We start from the raw sequence: 20,690 nt of genomic DNA, 5'->3' as shown, positions 1-20,690 counted from the left end.
GAGCTGCAGCACGGTGGCCAAGACAATCAACGGTGAAACAAGACAGGTTCCACTCAGAACAGGCCTTGCCATGGTCAACACAAAAAGTTGAGTGGACGTGCTGGGATTCATATCCAGAGGTTGTCATTTCTAAATAGACAGTGCTGCCAGCATTGCTGCAGAGATTAAAGGGATGAGGAGGCAAGCCTGTCAGTGCTCAGACCATACATCACACACTGCATCAAATTGGTCTTCATGGCTTCATGGCTGTCACCCCAGAAGGAAGCCTCTTCTAAAAATGATGCATAATCCCGCAAACAGTTTGCTGAAGACAAGCAGACTAAGGACATGGACTATTGACACAAGATGGAAGAACTAGAAGCAGAAATATCTACAGGTAACTTTGACATAGTGGGAATAACCGAGACATGGTTAGATGAAAGCTATGACTGGGCAGTTAACTTACAGGGTTACAGTCTGTTTAGAAAGGATCGTAAAAATCGGAGAGGAGGAGGGGTTTGTCGCTATGTAAAGTCTTGTCTAAAGTCCACTTTAAGGGAGGATATTAGCGAAGGGAATGAGGATGTCGAGTCCATATGGGTCGAAATTCATGGAGGGAGAAATGGTAACAAAATTCTCATTGGGGTCTGTTACAAACCCCCAAATATAACAGAAATCATGGAAAGTCTACTTCTAAAGCAGATAGATGAAGCTGCAACCCATAATGAGGTCCTGGTTATGGGGGACTTTAACTACCCGGATATTAACTGGGAAACCGAAACCTGTGAAACCCATAAAGGCAACAGGTTTCTGCTAATAAAAAATTATCTTTCACAATTGGTGCAGAATCCAACCAGAGGAGCAGCACTTTTAGACCTAATACTATCTAATAGACCTGACAGAATAACAAATCTGCAGGTGGTCGGGCATCTAGGAAATAGCGACCACAATATTGTACAGTTTCACCTGTCTTTCACTAGGGGGACTTGTCAGGGAGTCACAAAAACACTGAACTTTAGGAAAGCAAAGTTTGACCAGCTTAGAGATGCCCTTAGTCTGGTAGACTGGGACAATATCCTCAGAAATAAGAATACAGATAATAAATGGAAAATGTTTAAGAACATCCTAAATAGGCACTGTAAGCGGTTTATACCTTGTGGGAATAAAAGGACTAGAAATAGGAAAAACCCAATGTGGCTAAACAAAGAAGTAAGACAGGCAATTAACAGTAAAAAGAAAGCATTTGCTCTACTAAAGCAGGATGGCACCATTGAAGCTCTAAAAAACTATAGGGAGAAAAATACTTTATCTAAAAAACTAATTTAAGCTGCCAAAAAGGAAACAGAGAAGCACATTGCTAAGGAGAGTAAAACTAATCCCAAACTGTTCTTCCACTATATTAATAGTAAAAGAATAAAAACTAAAAATGTAGGCCCCTTAAAAAATAGTGAGGAAAGAATGGTTGTAGATGACGAGGAAAAAGCTAACATATTAAACACCTTCTTTTCCACGGTATTCACGGTGGAAAATGAAATGCTAGGTGAAATCCCAAGAAACAATGAAACCCTATATTAAGGGTCACCAATCTAACCCAAGAAGAGGTGCGAAACCGGCTAAATAAGATTAAAATAGATAAATCTCCGGGTCCGGATGGCATACATCCACGAGTACTAAGAGAACTAAGTAATGTAATAGATAAATCATTATTTCCTATTTTTAGGGACTCTTTAGCGACAGGGTCTGTTCCGCAGGACTGGCGCATAGCAAATGTGGTGCCAATATTCAAAAAGGGCTCTAAAAGTGAACCTGGAAATTATAGGCCAGTAAGTCTAACCTCTACTGTTGGTAAAATATTTGAAGGGTTTCTGAAGGATGTTATTCTGGATTATCTCAATAAGAATAACTGTTTAACTCCATATCAGCATGGGTTTATGAGAAATCGCTCCTGTCAAACCAATCTAATCAGTTTTTATGAAGAGGTAAGCTATAGGCTGGACCACGGTGAGTCATTGGACGTGGTATATCTCGATTTTTCCAAAGCGTTTGATACCGTGCCGCACAAGAGGTTGGTACACAAAATGAGAATGCTTGGTCTGGGGGAAAATGTGTGTAAATGGGTTAGTAACTGGCTTAGTGATAGAAAGCAGAGGGTGGTTATAAATGGTATAGTCTCTAACTGGGTCGCTGTGACCAGTGGGGTACCGCAGGGATCGGTATTGGGACCTGTTCTCTTCAACATATTCATTAATGATCTGGTAGAAGGTTTACACAGTAAAATATTGATATTTGCAGATGATACAAAACTATGTAAAGCAGTTAATACAAGAGAAGATAGTATTCTGCTACAGATGGATCTGGATAAGTTGGAAACTTGGGCTGAAAGGTGGCAGATGAGGTTTAACAATGATAAATGTAAGGTTATACACATGGGAAGAAGGAATCAATATCACCATTACACACTGAACGGGAAACCACTGGGTAAATCTGACAGGGAGAAGGACTTGGGGATCCTAGTTAATGATAAACTTACCTGGAGTAGCCAGTGCCAGGCAGCAGCTGCCAAGGCAAACAGGATCATGGGGTGCATTAAAAGAGGTCTGGATACACATGATGAGAGCATTATACTGCCTCTGTACAAATCCCTAGTTAGACCGCACATGGAGTACTGTGTCCAGTTTTGGGCACCGGTGCTCAGGAAGGATATAATGGAACTAGAGAGAGTACAAAGGAGGGCAACAAAATTAATAAAGGGGATGGGAGAACTACAATACCCAGATAGATTAGCGAAATTAGGATTATTTAGTCTAGAAAAAAGACGACTGAGGGGCGATCTAATAACCATGTATAAGTATATAAGGGGACAATACAAATATCTCGCTGAGGATCTGTTTATACCAAGGAAGGTGACGGGCACAAGGGGGCATTCTTTGCGTCTGGAGGAGAGAAGGTTTTTCCACCAACATAGAAGAGGATTCTTTACTGTTAGGGCAGTGAGAATCTGGAATTGCTTGCCTGAGGAGGTGGTGATAGCAAAATCAGTTGAAGGGTTCAAGAGAGGCCTGGATGTCTTCCTGGAGCAGAACAATATTGTATCATACAATTATTAGGTTCTGTAGAAGGACGTAGATCTGGGGATTTATTATGATGGAATATAGGCTGAACTGGATGGACAAATGTCTTTTTTCAGCCTTACTAACTATGTTACTATGTTACACCATTTAAACACCACAGGATCTCTCAATTCAATATTTAAATAAGCTCAAAATACGGTATACCACAACATCCCAATTGTATATTAATCAACGAGATAAAGAGCCTTTTCTTTAAAATATAAATACTTTATTATACATAAACAAAATAAACATATATAGAAGTAAAGTACCACCCACCAAAATCAGGTACATAGGGAATTAGAACCAGGTATAATAGTAGGAAACAATCAGTATTGCCGATGTTTAGAATACATTACTCCAAAACCATAAATATTTGGACCGTATATATTAATAGAAAAATATTTTGAAACGAATAATACAGATAGCCCTTTCAAAAAAAGGGGGAAAAAAATTTATAATAAGCAAGGGGGTGAAGGTTACCTATATAATATAGAATTAGATCCAAGTGCTAATTATAACACATAAGAACCCAGAGAATGAGCTGTCAGTGCAGCATACAAAATCCGGCTATAAATACTAGCAATAAAAAAGTGCCGATGGTACCAATACTCCCCACTAAACTTAATTCAAATTGGAGCCCTAGACTTTCAATCTGGCGCCCCAGAAATATATATATAAATTCTATAGAACAAATATTATAACTGGCCCTTTAAAGACAGGAAGTAAGCAAGGGGCTGCCTATATAGAGTTAAGTAAATAACCAAACACTATTTATAGCGCTTGAAAACCCTGTGAATGTGCTGTCAATGCAGCGTACAATTCCAGCTAAAAATACTGGTAACTAGTGTTGAGCGATACCGTCCGATACTTGAAAGTATCGGTATCGGAAAGTATCGGCCGATACCGGCAAAGTATCGGATCCAATCCGATACCGATACCCGATACCAATACAAGTCAATGGGACTCAAGTATCGGACGGTATTCCTGATGGTTCCCAGGGTCTGAAGGAGAGGAAACTCTCCTTCAGGCCCTGGGATCCATATAAATGTGTAAAAGAAAGAATTAAAATAAAAAATATCGCTATACTCACCTGTCCGACGCAGCCTGGACCTCAGCGAGGGAACCGGCAGCGTTGTTTGTTTAAAATTTGCGCTTTTACTTGGTTACGTGAAGTCCCGGCTTGTGATTGGTCAGGGCGGCCATGTTGCCGGGACGCGGACCAATCACAGCAAGCCGTGACGAAATTACGTCACGGCTTGCTGTGATTGGTCCGCGTCCCGGCAACATGGCCGCCATTAACCAATCACAAGCCGTGACGTCACGGGAGGCTGGACACGCGCGCTTTTTAAAAAGCGCGCGTGTCCAGCCTCCAGTGACGTCCCGGCTTATGATTGGTCACGGCGCCATGTTGCCGGGACGCGGACCAATCACAGCAAGCCGTGATGAAATTACGTCATGGCTTGCTGTGATTGGTCCGCGTCCCGGCAACATGGCCGCCATTAACCAATCACAAGCCGTGACGTCACGGGAGGCTGGACACGCGCGCTTTTTAAAATTTTAAAATGCGCGCGTGTCCAGCCTCCCGGCTTGTGATTGGTTGATCGCGGCGCAACCAATCACAAGCCGGGACGTCACGGGAGGCTGGACACGCGCCCATTTTAAAATGCGCGCGTGTCCAGCCTCCCGTGACGTCACGGCTTGTGATTGGTTGCGTCTCCCATGTGACTGCGACGCAACCAATCACAAAGCCGGGACGTAATTTTAAAATCCTTAAGGACCTGAAATTACGTCACGGCTTGCTGTGATTGGTTGCGTCGCCCATGTGACTGCGACGCAACCAATCACAACGCCGGAACGTAATTTTAAAATCCTGAAGGACCTGAAATTACGTCACGGCTTGCTGTGATTGGTTGCGTCCCGGTCACATGGGCGGCACGCAACCAATCACAAGCCGGGACTCACGTAAAGGAAAGAAAAGCGCGAATTTTAAACAAAGAACGCTGCCGCTTCCCTCGGTAAGGTGCAGGCTGCGTCGGAGAGGTGAGTATAGCAATATTTTTTATTTTAATTCTCTCTTTTACACATTTTTACATTAATGTTGTTTCGATACCGATACCCGATATCACAAAAATATCGGATCTCGGTATCGGAATTCCGATACAGCAAGTATCGGCCGATACCCGATACTTGCAGTATTGGAATGCTCAACACTACTGGTAACATAAGGTGCTAATAATGCCAATAGTGCCCGCTTAACTTACTTCCAACTAGAAACTGGACCCTGGACCTGGCGCCCCGACGCGCGTTTCGCCTTTCTTCTTCAGGAGGCGTGGCTAACCTAACACAAACATCCGTATATATAGTTTGAGGGAACCAATAATGTAAATGCCGTCCCTAATTGGCATCCGGTAATGTGAGGCGCATGCGTGAGTATTCCCCGGCCCCATCTGGACACTTCCTCCTTCGCTCCTGAGACGCAAGCAATCCACCGCTGCCTAGCAGCGGGGGACGCCAGCGTATCACGTGAGCGAATCTGGAAGGTCCGGGCTCGGGAATCCCCGGGCATGCGCACTGACCTATACCAAGAATGTGGGCGGCAATTCTAACAACCTCTTTCACTGAAAAGGCAGCATAAGGAGGCATGCTATTTGTTCTTATATCTATGTGGACATACATTTACATGGTATATTCGACAATAGGAGCTGATAACAGAATACATCAAAGTACAAGCATGCACAACAGTAAAAATACGTAGATACAACATTAATAATGTGAATGAACAAAACCCATACCTACATAGATATAAATATAATTTTTTTTTTTATATAATAATAAATATACACTCACTGGCCACTTTATTAGGTACACCTGTCCAACTTCTTGTTAACACTTAATTTCTAATCAGCCAATCACATGGCGGCAACTCAGTGCATTTAGGCATGTAGACATGGTCAAGACAATCTCCTGCAGTTCAAACCGAGCATCAGTATGGGGAAGAAAGGTGATTTGAGTGCCTTTGAACGTGGCATGGTTGTTGGTGCCAGAAGGGCTGGTCTGAGTATTTCAGAAACTGCTGATCTACTGGGATTTTCACGCACAACCATCTCTAGGGTTTACAGAGAATGGTCCGAAAAAGAAAAAAAATCCAGTGAGCGGCAGTTCTGTGGGCGGAAATGCCTTGTTGATGCCAGAGGTCAGAGGAGAATGGGCAGACTGGTTCGAGCTGATAGAAAGGCAACAGTGACTCAAATCGCCACCCGTTACAACCAAGGTAGGCCTAAGAGCATCTCTGAACACACAGTGCGTCGAACTTTGAGGCAGATGGGCTACAGCAGCAGAAGACCACACCGGGTACCACTCCTTTCAGCTAAGAACAGGAAACTGAGGCTACAATTTGTACAAGCTCATCGAAATTGGACAGTAGAAGATTGGAAAAACGTTGCTTGGTCTGATGAGTCTCGATTTCTGCTGCGACATTCGGATGGTAGGGTCAGAATTTGGCGTAAACAACATGAAAGCATGGATCCATCCTGCCTTGTATGGAGCATCTTTGGGATGTGCAGCCGACAAATCTGCGGCAACTGTGTGATGCCATCATGTCAATATGGACCAAAATCTCTGAGGAATGCTTCCAGCACCTTGTTGAATCTATGCCACGAATAATTGAGGCAGTTCTGAAGGCAAAAGGGGGTCCAACCCGTTACTAGCATGGTGTACCTAATAAAGTGGCCGGTGAGTGTATATTTAGTGCATAAATATTCAAAAAGCCTAATGGCATAAATTTGACCATATAACATATGAATAAATAAAGTGAATTGTGCAATATCAGTTACTACCAATTATAAAATACAGTTTTATCAAAAAACACCATAAACTTACAAGAATGATATACTTAATATGAATATGAATAAATAAAGTGTGCAACATAAATTACTGATGATTATAGAATATAATTTCATCAGTAAACACCATAAAATTATCAAATTAATCTACATAGTATAAATAAATAAAATAAATTCCACAATATAAATTACTGATAACTATAAACTGCAGTTTCATCAATAAACACCATAAAATTACAAAAATAATCTACATAGTGTAAATATAATTAACCTAACAATACAATTGTGCATAATTATGCTTGATAGCTCTTCAAATCCAACGTATATTCTTCTTCGGCTCGTTTCATCCACATTCAACACACTTGGTCACTCAAATATATAGATAAATATATCTAAAAAGATAATTGAACATATCAGTTAAAATAATAAAACCAATTAAAACATATACGAACATGCTAAAAACTAGGGAATAGTAAGCCTATAGTGAACATTATTTTAAAGGAATGAACCGAATCCATGACTCTCATTTAAACCATTAGGAACTAAAGTGTTCAGCCTATAAATCCAACGGCTTTCCACTTGAGATAATACTCTAAACAAATTGCCACCCCTGATCCCCAAGGTCACTTGGTCAATAGCCATAAAACGAAGGTTAGTGGCATCAGAATTATGAACAGCTTTGAAATGTCTGGCCAGAGTTTTTAACTGTTCATTTTCATTTGGATCTTTAGATTTTTCTTTTTCATTTGATTCTTTAGATTTTTCTATGTCGCGTATATGCTCACGTATCCTGATGCGAAGCTCACGAGTGGTCATGCAGATATACAATTTGTTACAAGGACAGTAGGCTAGATAAATTACTCCTTGTGATGTGCAAGTAAGATATTTCCGAATAGAAAAAGTACGTGAATGATCAAAATTGTGAAAGACCTTACTCTTGATCGTATTCGCACACGCCTTGCATTTTTTACAAGGAAAGAAACTTTGCACCTCACCATAGGGGTTCATCTGAATAGATTTTTTTGGGCCATAATGACTCCTTACCAACAGATCGGACAGATTTTTTGATCTTTTAGCTGTTATAAGGGGTTTAGGAGTCAAAGTTTTTCTCAAAATAGGATCAGTTAATAAGATGGCCCAACGATTTTGTATGATGTTAGTTAGTTCTTTCCATTGGCCACTAAAGTTCGTAATCAGTCTTACTTTATCGAATTCAGGTTTCTTGTCTTTATTCATATACAGAAGCTGATTCCTTGTCACCTTGCAGGCTCTATTATAGGCATGATGGATTGGTCGATGACCATATCCCCTTTCCCAAAACCTAGAGTACAAATCAGATGCTTGGGTTTGGAAGGCATCTTCAGTAGAGCAAATTCTTTTTGCTCTCAAATATTGTCCTACTGGAATGGACCTAATAGTAGAGGGCAAATGAGAGGATTCGGCGTATAATAATGAGTTGGTGGAAGTAGGTTTTCTAAAAATGGTGGTAAAAATTGAGCCATCTGGATTCACCGATACATCAATATCCAAAAACGTAACTCTCCATCCATAAGAGTAAGTCAAATGTATATTTAATTCATTATTGTTAAGACGTCCCATAAGGTCAGTGAGTTCATCTTCAGTGCCCTCCCAGACAAACATAATGTCGTCGATATATCTTATCCAGTTGTGGATTTTATCCACACCTGGAATGGGAGAGCACTGAAAGATATCCCGCTCCCAAAGACCTAAAAATAAATTCGCGTATGAGAGGGCACAGGCCGCCCCCATCGCGGTTCCTTGTAATTGTAGGAACACCTGTTTCTTAAAGGTAAAGCAATTATGCGTGAGCACGAATTCTAGAAGTACTAAAAGAAATTTTACCAGATCATTATCCAGATTGCTGTTATATAAGAACCAAGATACCGCTGCCAGTCCTTGAGAGTGTCTGATCGACGTATATAATGCCTCTACGTCGGCTGTAACTAAGATCATATTATCTTCCAAATGGAGTTGATCTAACCTCCTCAAGGCTGCTGTTGTGTCGAGGGTATGTGAAGGCAGACTAGAAACTAGAGGTTTTAAATAGTAGTCTAGAATTTTACAGATTAGTTCATTAAGTCCCTCATTCCCCGACACAATGGGCCGGCCAGGTGGATCATTAGGATTCTTATGCAGCTTAGGTAGCAGGTAAAAGGTTGGCAATTTAGGTTTTAAAGATTCAATAGACTCTAATAATTTTTTAGGAATAATTCCATCACCATATGCGTCAAACATAATATTGATCAACTCTCTTTGGAACTCTTGTAAGGGAATATATGATAGTTTTTTATAACACCTAGTGTCATAAAGCAGCTTAAATGCCTGTTTCTCATAGAGATGGTTAGGCCAGATAACTAAATTGCCACCTTTATCTGCCATTTTGAAAGTTACATCTTTCCACCCTTGCAATTCTTGGATGATTTTTCTTTCCTTAGAATGAGAGGGTCCGCCGTAAAATTTATGATTCATGTTTTCCAAATCATTGGTCACCATTTTAACAAATATCTCTACCGCAGGGCAGGTATTAATATTCGGAAATTTATTTGATTTATTAAACAAAAAATTGGGAAATTTGCTCACCATCTCCTGGGAATCATTTTCTTCTGCAAGTGATTCGAGAGCTGCAAGTACTTCAGATTCCTCTATGGAGTCCAACTTCAATCCCATACTGGTTTTTTCATGAAATCTTTTTAAAATTAACTTTCTTGCAAATAAATGGATATCCTTCACAGTCGTGAAGAGGTCTATAGGTTGAGGAGGAGAAAAAGTTAAACCCTTTTGCAATAAGGATAAGTGGTCATCAGAGAGGACATGTGAGGATAAATTAATTACCTTGTATTGGTCATTCCTCTTGTTGCCATGATTGAAACCACGTCTCCCCTGATGACCACCTCTCCCACCAAAATGGGTTTTCATGTGTCTTGGATTACGATAATCCTGTTCTTGAATAGAAGGTGCATTGCTAGACACCGACGAGATAGAGGAGACTGATGGACTTCTATTTTGGGGACCCGATTTCTCACTCCCCGTTGATTTACTTTGCCAACGGAAGATCTTTTTCTGTTCAAAATCCTGTTTATCACGTGTATATTTTTTCATCTTAGCAGTGCTAATTTGTTGTTCCCATTTCTCAATCTGTGCGTTGACATCCACAGTGAATTTGCCCAATTCTTCAGCTGTTAGTTTGGATGTCAGGTCTTTATATATTTGATTAAGTTCTATATCAATTTCATCCAATAGCATTGTGTTTTTAGCGTTAATAATTTCCATGAAAGATATAGAGCACAATGAAGCTGCATTAATCCATTTACTAGTTAGTTCTACATCATCTAATCCAAAAGTTGGATAGAGTTGTATCCTGAGTCCACGTGGAACAATACCCTGCTGTATATAATTATTTAGAGTAGTCTTAGTCCACCAAATTCTCAATTTTTTGTTATAAACATTTTTATATTTATTCATCAATTCCTTATTATCACTATAGGTCGTATTAAAATTGGTAGTGGTACTTTGTTTGAACATATCAGTTGCTTTATCCAGCCAAACTTTTTCTCTGGCTTTGAAATCCATTTTCAGAAATCCAATACTGTTATAAAACAGAAACCAATCAATTAAACACCACAGGATCTCTCAATTCAATATTTAAATAAGCTCAAAATACGGTATACCACAACATCCCAATTGTATATTAATCAACGAGATAAAGAGCCTTTTCTTTAAAATATAAATACTTTATTATACATAAACAAAATAAACATATATAGAAGTAAAGTACCACCCACCAAAATCAGGTACATAGGGAATTAGAACCAGGTATAATAGTAGGAAACAATCAGTATTGCCGATGTTTAGAATACATTACTCCAAAACCATAAATATTTGGACCGTATATATTAATAGAAAAATATTTTGAAACGAATAATACAGATAGCCCTTTCAAAAAAAGGGGGAAAAAAATTTATAATAAGCAAGGGGGTGAAGGTTACCTATATAATATAGAATTAGATCCAAGTGCTAATTATAACACATAAGAACCCAGAGAATGAGCTGTCAGTGCAGCATACAAAATCCGGCTATAAATACTAGCAATAAAAAAGTGCCGATGGTACCAATACTCCCCACTAAACTTAATTCAAATTGGAGCCCTAGACTTTCAATCTGGCGCCCCAGAAATATATATATAAATTCTATAGAACAAATATTTTAACTGGCCCTTTAAAGACAGGAAGTAAGCAAGGGGCTGCCTATATAGAGTTAAGTAAATAACCAAACACTATTTATAGCGCTTGAAAACCCTGTGAATGTGCTGTCAATGCAGCGTACAATTCCAGCTAAAAATACTGGTAACATAAGGTGCTAATAATGCCAATAGTGCCCGCTTAACTTACTTCCAACTAGAAACCTGGACCTGGCGCCCCGACGCGCGTTTCGCCTTTCTTCTTCAGGAGGCGTGGCTAACCTAACACAAACATCCGTATATATAGTTTGAGGGAACCAATAATGTAAATGCCGTCCCTAATTGGCATCCGGTAATGTGAGGCGCATGCGTGAGTATTCCCCGGCCCCATCTGGGCCATTACACCATGTCCTGTGGTCTGATGAGAACAAGATCAACTTATTTGGTTCAGATGGTGTCAATCTTTTGTGGCAGCAAGCAGGTGAAGAGTACAAAGACAAGTATATGTTGCCTACAGTCAAACATAGTGGTGGGAGTGTCATGGTTTGGGGCTTCATCAGTGCTGCTTTCTGTGGGGAGCTATAGTTCTTTGAAAGAACCATGAATGCCAACATGTAGTGTGACATACTGAAGCAGAGCTTGATCCCTTCCATTCAAAAACTGGGCCACACGCAGGGCAGTATTCCAACATGATAATGACCCCAAACACTCCTTCACGATGACTACTTCCTTGATAAAGAAACTGAGAGTAAAGGAGCTTGACTGGCCAAGTATGTCTCCAGACCTAAACCTTATTGAGTATCTGTGGGGCATCCTCTAATGGAAGGTGGAGGAGCGCAAGGTCTCTAACATCTACCAGCTCCTTGATGTCATCATGGAGGATTGGAAGAGGATTCCAGTAGCAACCTGGGAAGCTCTAGTGAATTCAATACCAAAGAGAGTTAAGGAAGTGCTTTAAAATAATTCTGGCCACAGAAAATATTGACATTTTGGGCACAGTTTGGCCATTTTCAGTTAGGGGTGTACTCACATTTGTTGCCAGTGGTTTAGACATAAATGGCTGTGTGTTGAGTTATTTGAAGGGCACACCAAATTTACACTTTTGTTTACAAGCTGCACACTGACTGCTTTACATTGTATCAAAGTGTCATATCTTCAGTGAAAAAATATAATAACATAGTTAAAAAAGTTAGTTGTGTACTCACTTTTTTATATAATATATATTGTGACAAAGTCACTGGCAAAATGCTGGAGGGGAGATATGTTTCACAGAAGCTATTAGCATCAGTGATGTGAACCCAGAAGTTTCTTCCAGTATATTATGTGTTGCGAGGGGTTAATCGGTCACTTTGGGGGCTGTTTTTTGGTGAACAACTATAGAGCGGGTGGGAGGTTGTAAACCTTATCTCCTCCCCAGGATATGGTTTGGGGTTTAAGGCTTCCTGAGGTGTTCAGGGTTCAGTGTCTGGAGAGGAACACTCCAGAGAAGAGTTTATGTTGGTGCTAAAACCCAAGCCTTGTGCTTTGCTAAATCTGAGCGAGCTGATTCCCGCTGTCACAAGGACTGTGCTTTGTGCTACCACTTTGTTTTGCTGTTTTTGACCAGAGGGCCATGTTTACTTTTTGCTTCTCCCTGGTTTATGCCGCATATAATAAACCAATTAAGATCTTAAAGAAACAGTGTTCCTGTGTCTACTTCCTTGTACAGCTGAGTGAGATGATCTACCACAGTTGGTGGACAATGCGGGCAGCGTTTCCAGTGAACATGTGTGACTGCTATGATATGTACTGCAAGTCCTTGGTGAAGGCGGCCACAAGCCAGGACACAACATCAGGCAAAACGGATTACCTGATTAAACATCTGGTACAATCACAGCACAAACAGCATCAGAGATGGCGTGACAGGGGACAAGTAAGCTCCTAATACAACAGATGCAATAGCAGCACCAGCAGCAGATTGACTTCCTCACAGAGCCAGTTGGTGGAATGCTGGCAGCTCCTCCCCCAAGTGTGGGTGATGACACATAAATCCGGAATGTGGTAAACAAGCGATGCAAAAAAATGACCCAGGGTGATGATGTGGAAGCATTTTTGACTGTTTTTGGTCTGGTAGTAGAGCATGAGAAACTATCACCAAAGCAGTGGGCAGAGATGCTGGCCTGCTATCTAACTGTCAGGCCCCAAAAGGCTTATGATTTGCCATTACAGGATGCACAGAAGTATTCCAAATTTAAAACTGAAATTTTGGGAGTGACTATGTTGTTCAGAGCACAAAGGGTTCACTCTACTGGGCGTATTATGGTGACAAAACCCCTTGATTCCAAATGTTTGACTTACTGAATCTTGTACAGAAATGGTTGCAGCCGGAGTCCTTTACTCCAACCTAGATGGTTGAGTGGGTTGTCATGAACAGATTTATTCACTCCCTTCCTAGGCTGGTACAGACCTGGGTGGCCCAGGGAGATCCCTGAAATGTGGATGACCTAGTTGGTCTCGTAGACAGGTACCAAGTGGTCGAGAGGTCCCTAAGAAAGCTGGGGTGGTGGTGTATTCCCATACTGGGATACCAAGCAGGAGCCCGAGAGTCCCAAAGGAGGGGTAGAAGAGACACCACTGGGAGGAATCCTAGATCCAAAGAATCGCTGAGGGGTTACTAAGGGCCATTGGTAAAGACTTGATCTGCTGGAGATGTCACTGTCTGGGACACATAGATGCCCATTGTCATTTGTCCTCCGAGGAGATGGACTGCAGCCTAGGGAGGCACTGCTCATATTATGCTTATCCCTGCTGCAATATGGACTATCAGCCTGGTGAGTGGCTGCAGGAATGTCCTGTGACAATAAATGAGATGCTGGTGTCAGGACTCTTGGAATCAGGAAGTTTGGTGACCCTGGTAAGGGTCACACTCCCCCAACAGTTGATCCCAGGGAAACACTTGGGTTTCTGCTGTATCCACAGGTTATGCCAAGCACTATGAGGTCAGGGTAGTCAAAGACTTGCTCCATCCAATGATAATCTGGCGGGACTTTATCCTGTCTTGGGACTTGTGGGAAAAGCTGTGGGTGCCCACTAACTCAGACAGGAGCCGGTCCACCCAAGTAGAATCCCCATTGCAGTCGGAGGTGGATGAATTCCCCTTGTGTGTCCGTGCTGGTGGCGAGGATGAGACAGTGACCCATGAGGATGAGATTCCAGAGTTGGGGGTTTCTGGGAGGAATTTTAGGACTGCTCAAATGCAATATCTTACGTTGAAAGGGACATTTGATAATGTTACTGTGATAAATGGAGTTGCTTAAGAACCGGGGGCTGACACCACGTTTCCATATTTTGCTTTAAATGAGGAGCTGCTTTATTGGGTCACTAAACCAAGAGGGGAATTGATAGAGCAACTGTTGATGCCGGGTCCCTATAGGCAGGGCACTACATCTGGCCCATTCTCATTTCTTGGCTGGGCATCTGGGAGTACACAAAACTCACAAGCAGGTCCTTCAGAGGTTCTACTGGCCTGGGTGTCATCAAGATGTTGTTAATTTCTGCCGATCCTGCTCTGTCAGCTAACTGCTCCCGTGTGCCACTTCCGCAGTCCCCTAGTGCAGTTGCCCATAAAAGAAGTCCCATTTGACCGGATTGCCATGGACCTTGTTGGGCCTTACTTAAGTCTGCCAGGGGTCACCAATACATCCCAGTGTTAAAGAACTATGCAACCCAGTACCCGGAGGCGATACAACTGAGAAACTCCTCCACCAGGAGTATAGCGCAAGAGGTAGTCCATATTTTCTCCCGGATGGGCCTGCCAAAAGAGATTCTGATGGACCAAGGGACTCCTTTTATGTCCAAAGTGATGAGGGAGTTGTATAAGGCCCTCCAGATTACTCAACTCCGGACGTCGGTGTACCATCTTTTTTATGTTTTTCGATCAAAATATTATTTACTAAGTACCTTATGTTATTTTCATATACTATTGCTATTTATTTACTGCAGGTTATTTGCTCACTTTGTTTTCATCTTAGGTTTTGTCTGTTTAGTGACCATTGTGAACATGTGCCTAGACGTTGCATGCATACCAACTTATATTCCTGTTCATCTCTGTAGATTTTTGTTTTATGTTTTTGCACTCAGTGCATACAAGTTTGCGGACTCCCTTTTCATTGAACTGGTCGTTATGCTTATATTTTTCCCCATAGCTGGGTGTCCATTAGTTAGGGCTTCAGTCCTGCTCAGCCAGTATTCACATTTATGTAATTTGACATATGGTTAAGTTTTAATACTAAAGGTTAGGACTGTGATGTGGTGGGATGGCTTTTATGGTTTTTTTTTAAGCAAAATAGTGTTAACCAGGTACCCGATGCTATTTTCATGCACTATTGCTCTTTATTTATTTACTGCAGGTTATTTGATCATTTTGTTTTTATCTGAGGTTTTTTCTGTTTTTGTCTGCATAGGAACTTACATGCCAGTTCATCTGTAGGTTTTAGTTGGGGTATACAGCAGAGACTGCGAAGCTTTAAGTGCATTATCACATCTTAATGCACATCCAGACAGAACTTTAAAATATGATTTCTCGCTGCCAGAGCAGCACTGAGGTCATAAATGTATAGACTAGCTAATCTTTCAATAGTTATATCAATAGTTTTAGGTTGGGTGGGATGTGGGTATAAAGGTCGCTGACTGGTTCCATTTAACCAATTGATTTTGTATAATAGATATGTTACTACAAAGCCATGCAATCAAATATAATAGCTGCATAGTTTTGCTGATAACACAGATACTCTATTACACAGATATTTGAAAAATTTAAAAACTGTAAAGCATTTTTATTTTTAATTAAGTCAATTTATACTTAAGACAATTGGGAAAGCCTTTTTTTAATTCTGAAGTAGTGACAGAGCCATCCAGAATTTTTTCATATTTTGTTTTACCCATTTCTACATTTAGCTGCTTTTGTCTAAGTTTAGATAACTGTTGTGTGATCCATGGAACAGTACCAAAGTACTGAAGTGCGACTGTGCCGCCAAGAAGCACAAGCTCATAAAGTAATCCAACACCCACCGGGTGGCGCCACTAGTCCTCACTATGCTGTACTGACTCACGGTCTGTTTTTTAATAAAGTAATGTGCGTGCTCATCTCGTATAGGCAAGGACATTTGCAATTTCAGTTGAATGTAGTTTTACTTCTCATTGGCTCAGAAAAGCTAACATTTTTTGGTAATTTGAGTAGATAGTTAAGATAAACAATCATCTGGTGAATGGACACAGCCTTTAGGATGTATTAGCCTTTAAAGTTGAACAAATGCAGGGTGAAGAAAGAATGACTTTCTTGAATGAGCTGGGAACATTCTGATCATTTTCTTTCAGAAAAATTGTTTGAGTTATTAGTCTATTGTTATTATTTGGTGAAAATATTAAACACACTTGACTTCTCTTCATTCATTGGTATGTGATTATCAAAACAATGGAGCATTTTATATGGAATCATCTGATTTCATTAATTTTAGATGAATGGGAACAGCCACCTTAATGTGAGGGTCCACTATATGAAGGCATGTTAGCCTCACAATATTTGAATATAATATATATTAATAAATATTTATTTATTGTTTCAGTTCCTGAAGACCCTCCTCAGAATGTTGTCAAGGGCAACATCACAGCAAGATCCTTCTCTGTAACTTGGGATGCTCCAACTATTGTGACTGGAAAATTTAGTTACCGAGTTGAATTGTATGGTCCAACTGGTAAGTTGTTTGACATACAGTAGGTTACACTTGAGGCTGTTGCCTTCCATGCACTCTGTCTGCTGTCACTCATTAAATGGATTGTAGGGTGAGCATTTCCACGTACTTACCGCTTGAACATATGTTGCTTTAATGTTCCTAAAGTGCAACAAGATACAACTTAATTGTACCTAAATTAAAGCAAGCGCCTCTAATCTCCAAATATCAGTGCCAGTCCCAACAACACTACTAGCCACTCGATTCCAAAGCCACAACTGCATGTCACAGGTCAGTGTGACGTGCCTTAGAGGGGGGTGATAGTATAATAAAGAGCAGAGGCAGGGACTTCTTCCAGACACCGCACGCCCCGGAGCCAGGAAGAAATCATTAGCATAATGAAATAAAAGTCTATTTCTCCACATCTAGACAGCAATTATGAGGCATACAGGTAAGACTAGATTAACATTTCTAATACCTGTATGCCCATAATAATAGCTGAAAAGTGTCCCAGGGGATAACAGATTCCCTTTAAATTTCAGTAAGCATGTACATTACTTTTTCCCTATATCATTTCTTCTTATTATAATATGTAATTTATGGACATCTATGGCTTGATTTCCTCACCTGTGTGGATTGAATGGGTTTTTATCGGCATCTGGTGAGAATTTCATATCAATGGCACCTTTAGAAATATATTTACTTAGAAAACTGGTGACATGTTCAATACTTATTTCACCAGCTGTATACACTGTATATAAATGGAAGTACCGTACTTCCTTAAAGTTTAAAGGAAATCTGTCACCACATTTGACCTATCTAAACTATTATAATGGGCATACAGGCTATAAACTGATGGAAAAAGTGCTCTCTGTGTGTCTCAAATCAGATGTGTTGTTTCTGAGAAATCATCTTTTATCACGTTATATAAATGACCTCTTCCAGGATCCGAGAAGTTACCAATGTGAAACAAGTAACTAACACAGAACAGGAGAAATGAAACTTGTCTTCTTGCAAACACATTTTTGTGTGTCTCTCAGCTTTGCTGTATTGCACTACTTACAGAACATTTATACTTATGTATGATTACTTACAGAACATTTATACTTATATATGATTACTTACAGAACATTTATACTTATATATGATTACTTACAGAACATTTATACTTATATATGATTACTTACAGAACATTTATACTTATATATGATTACTTACAGAACATTTATACTTATGTATGATTACTTACAGAACATTTATACTTATATATGATTACTTACAGAACATTTATACTTATATATGATTACTTACAGAACATTTATACTTATGTATGATTACTTACAGAACATTTATACTTATATATGATTACTTACAGAACATTTATACTTATGTATGATTACTTACAGAACATTTATACTTATATATGATTACTTACAGAACATTTATACTTATGTATGATTACTTACAGAACATTTATACTTATATATGATTACTTACAGAACATTTATACTTATGTATGATTACTTACAGAACATTTATACTTATATATGATTACTTACAGAACATTTATACTTATGTATGATTACTTACAGAACATTTATACTTATATATGATTACTTACAGAACATTTATACTTATGTATGATTACTTACAGAACATTTATACTTATATATGATTACTTACAGAACATTTATACTTATGTATGATTACTTACAGAACATTTATACTTATATATGATTACTTACAGAACATTTATACTTATATATGATTACTTACAGAACATTTATACTTATATATGATTACTTACAGAACATTTATACTTATGTATGATTACTTACAGAACATTTATACTTATGTATGATTACTTACAGAACATTTATACTTATATATGATTACTTACAGAACATTTATACTTATGTATGATTACTTACAGAACATTTATACTTATGTATGATTACTTACAGAACATTTATACTTATGTATGATTACTTACAGAACATTTATACTTATGTATGATTACTTACAGAACATTTATACTTATATATGATTACTTACAGAACATTTATACTTATGTATGATTACTTACAGAACATTTATACTTATGTATGATTACTTACAGAACATTTATACTTATGTATGATTACTTACAGAGCATGACTTTATTTGTGTTTGTCAAAAGTGTGAACATTGTCTTTATAACAAAAGGATTAGTTCTTAAAGACCAGGAGTAGCAATTTTCTATTCCTGACAATATGTGTGGGCCAGAGAATACTTCCAGTCCTCTTACAATTGTACGAAAAGCGGTATGCTACAACATTTCGAACCAATCCTGGGTCTTTATCAAACATCGCTATGGGAATTCACAAAGGAGATATGTGTAGGGAAAAAGGTCCCTCTGGTGATGTCAAACCGTGTGGCTCGTGGCCGAGGGATTCCGGTTGAGATCAGCGCTGATCCACACCAGTACGTTACAACATAACGCTTTTTGTACCATCGTTGAATGTATTGTCCAACGGTGTGGTGAATATAAGAAACTAAATAAATGTATCACTATTTGAGATAATCTGAGAGTGCGTCTGTTTTCGCTTCACTGAATTTATATAGAGCATGTGATGGACTTGTGTTTACACAGCAGCCTATCAGAGGAGGCAGAGCTGCATGAGAAGGTAGAAATCAGCTGCCTTAACCAATGATGAGACAGTAGGTGTCTCAGGGTATGTGCACAAGTCAGGATTTCTTGCAGAAATTTCCTGAAGAAAACCGGAAATTTTCTGCAAGAAATCCGCATTTCTCCTCTCCTCCACCCTGGGTACCAACCGCACATAATCTGCTTACTTCCTGCATGATGTGCACAGCCCCGTGCGGGAAGTAAGCAGATCAATGCACTCCTAGGTGTGCGGAATCCCCGCAATTCCGCATTTTTAATGAACATGTTGCTTTTTTTTCCGCAATGCGATTTTTTCGCGGAAAAAAATGCAACATTTGCACAAAAAATGCGGAATACACTGTAAATAATAGGAGGCCTATGTTAGCGTTTTTTTCACGTTTTTATCACGTTTTTATAGCGAAAAAACGCGAAAAAAACGCGAAAAATACTGAACGTGTGCACATGGCCTCAGATTACCACAGACTCCCTGCAGACACTGTAGCTAAAGGTACCTTCACACGAAACGACATTATAACGATATCGCTAGCAATCCGTGACGTTGCAGCGTCCTCGCTAGCGATATCGTTTCGTTTGACACGCAGCAGCGATCAGGATCCTGCTGTGATGTCGCTGGTCGTTGATTAAAGTTCAGAACTTTATTTGGTCGTCAGATCGCGGTGTATCGTTGTGTTTGACAGCAAAAGCAACGATACCAGCGATATTTTACACTGGTAACCAGGGTAAACATCGGGTTACTAAGCGCAGGGCCGCGCTTAGTTACCCGATGTTTACCCTGGTTACTAGCGTAAAATGTAAAAAAAACAAACAGCACATACTCACATTGCGTCCCCTGCAGTCTGCTTCCTCCTCTGACTCAGCGCCGCAAAGTGAAAGTGAAAGCAGCACAGCGGTGACGTCACCGCTCTGCTCTCACTGTACGGCGCTCAGTCAGTCAGGAAGTGGACGCAGGGGGACGTGAATGTAAGTATGTGCTGTTTGTTTTTTTTAGATTTTACGCTGGTAACCAGGGTAAACATCGGGTTACTAAGCGCGGCCCTGCGCTTAGTTACCCGATGTTTACCCTGGTTACCAGGGGACCTCGGCATAGTTGATCGCTGGAGAGCGGTCTGTGTGACAGCTCTCCAGCGACCAAACAGCGACGCTGCAGCGATCGACATCGTTGTCGCTATCGCTGCAGCGTCG

At 40.0% G+C, this 20,690-nt stretch overlaps 1 protein-coding gene across 1 annotated transcript in view; it reads left to right on the top strand.

Moving 5' to 3' along the window:
- Positions 1-20,690, top strand: part of PTPRQ (protein tyrosine phosphatase receptor type Q) — a 677,639-nt gene that overhangs the window by 204,297 nt on the left and 452,652 nt on the right. Inside the window, exon 13 of the mRNA XM_077265498.1 lies at positions 16,736-16,864. Within this exon, the coding sequence (XP_077121613.1) occupies positions 16,736-16,864 (129 nt within the window). The remainder of the gene's footprint in view (positions 1-16,735; positions 16,865-20,690) is intronic.

Source organism: Ranitomeya variabilis, chromosome 5 (genome assembly GCF_051348905.1).
Source record: "Ranitomeya variabilis isolate aRanVar5 chromosome 5, aRanVar5.hap1, whole genome shotgun sequence".
Taxonomy (NCBI): domain Eukaryota; kingdom Metazoa; phylum Chordata; class Amphibia; order Anura; family Dendrobatidae; genus Ranitomeya; species Ranitomeya variabilis.
Note: the sequence above shows the minus strand (reverse complement) of the source record. Positions and strands in the feature narration are given on the sequence as shown.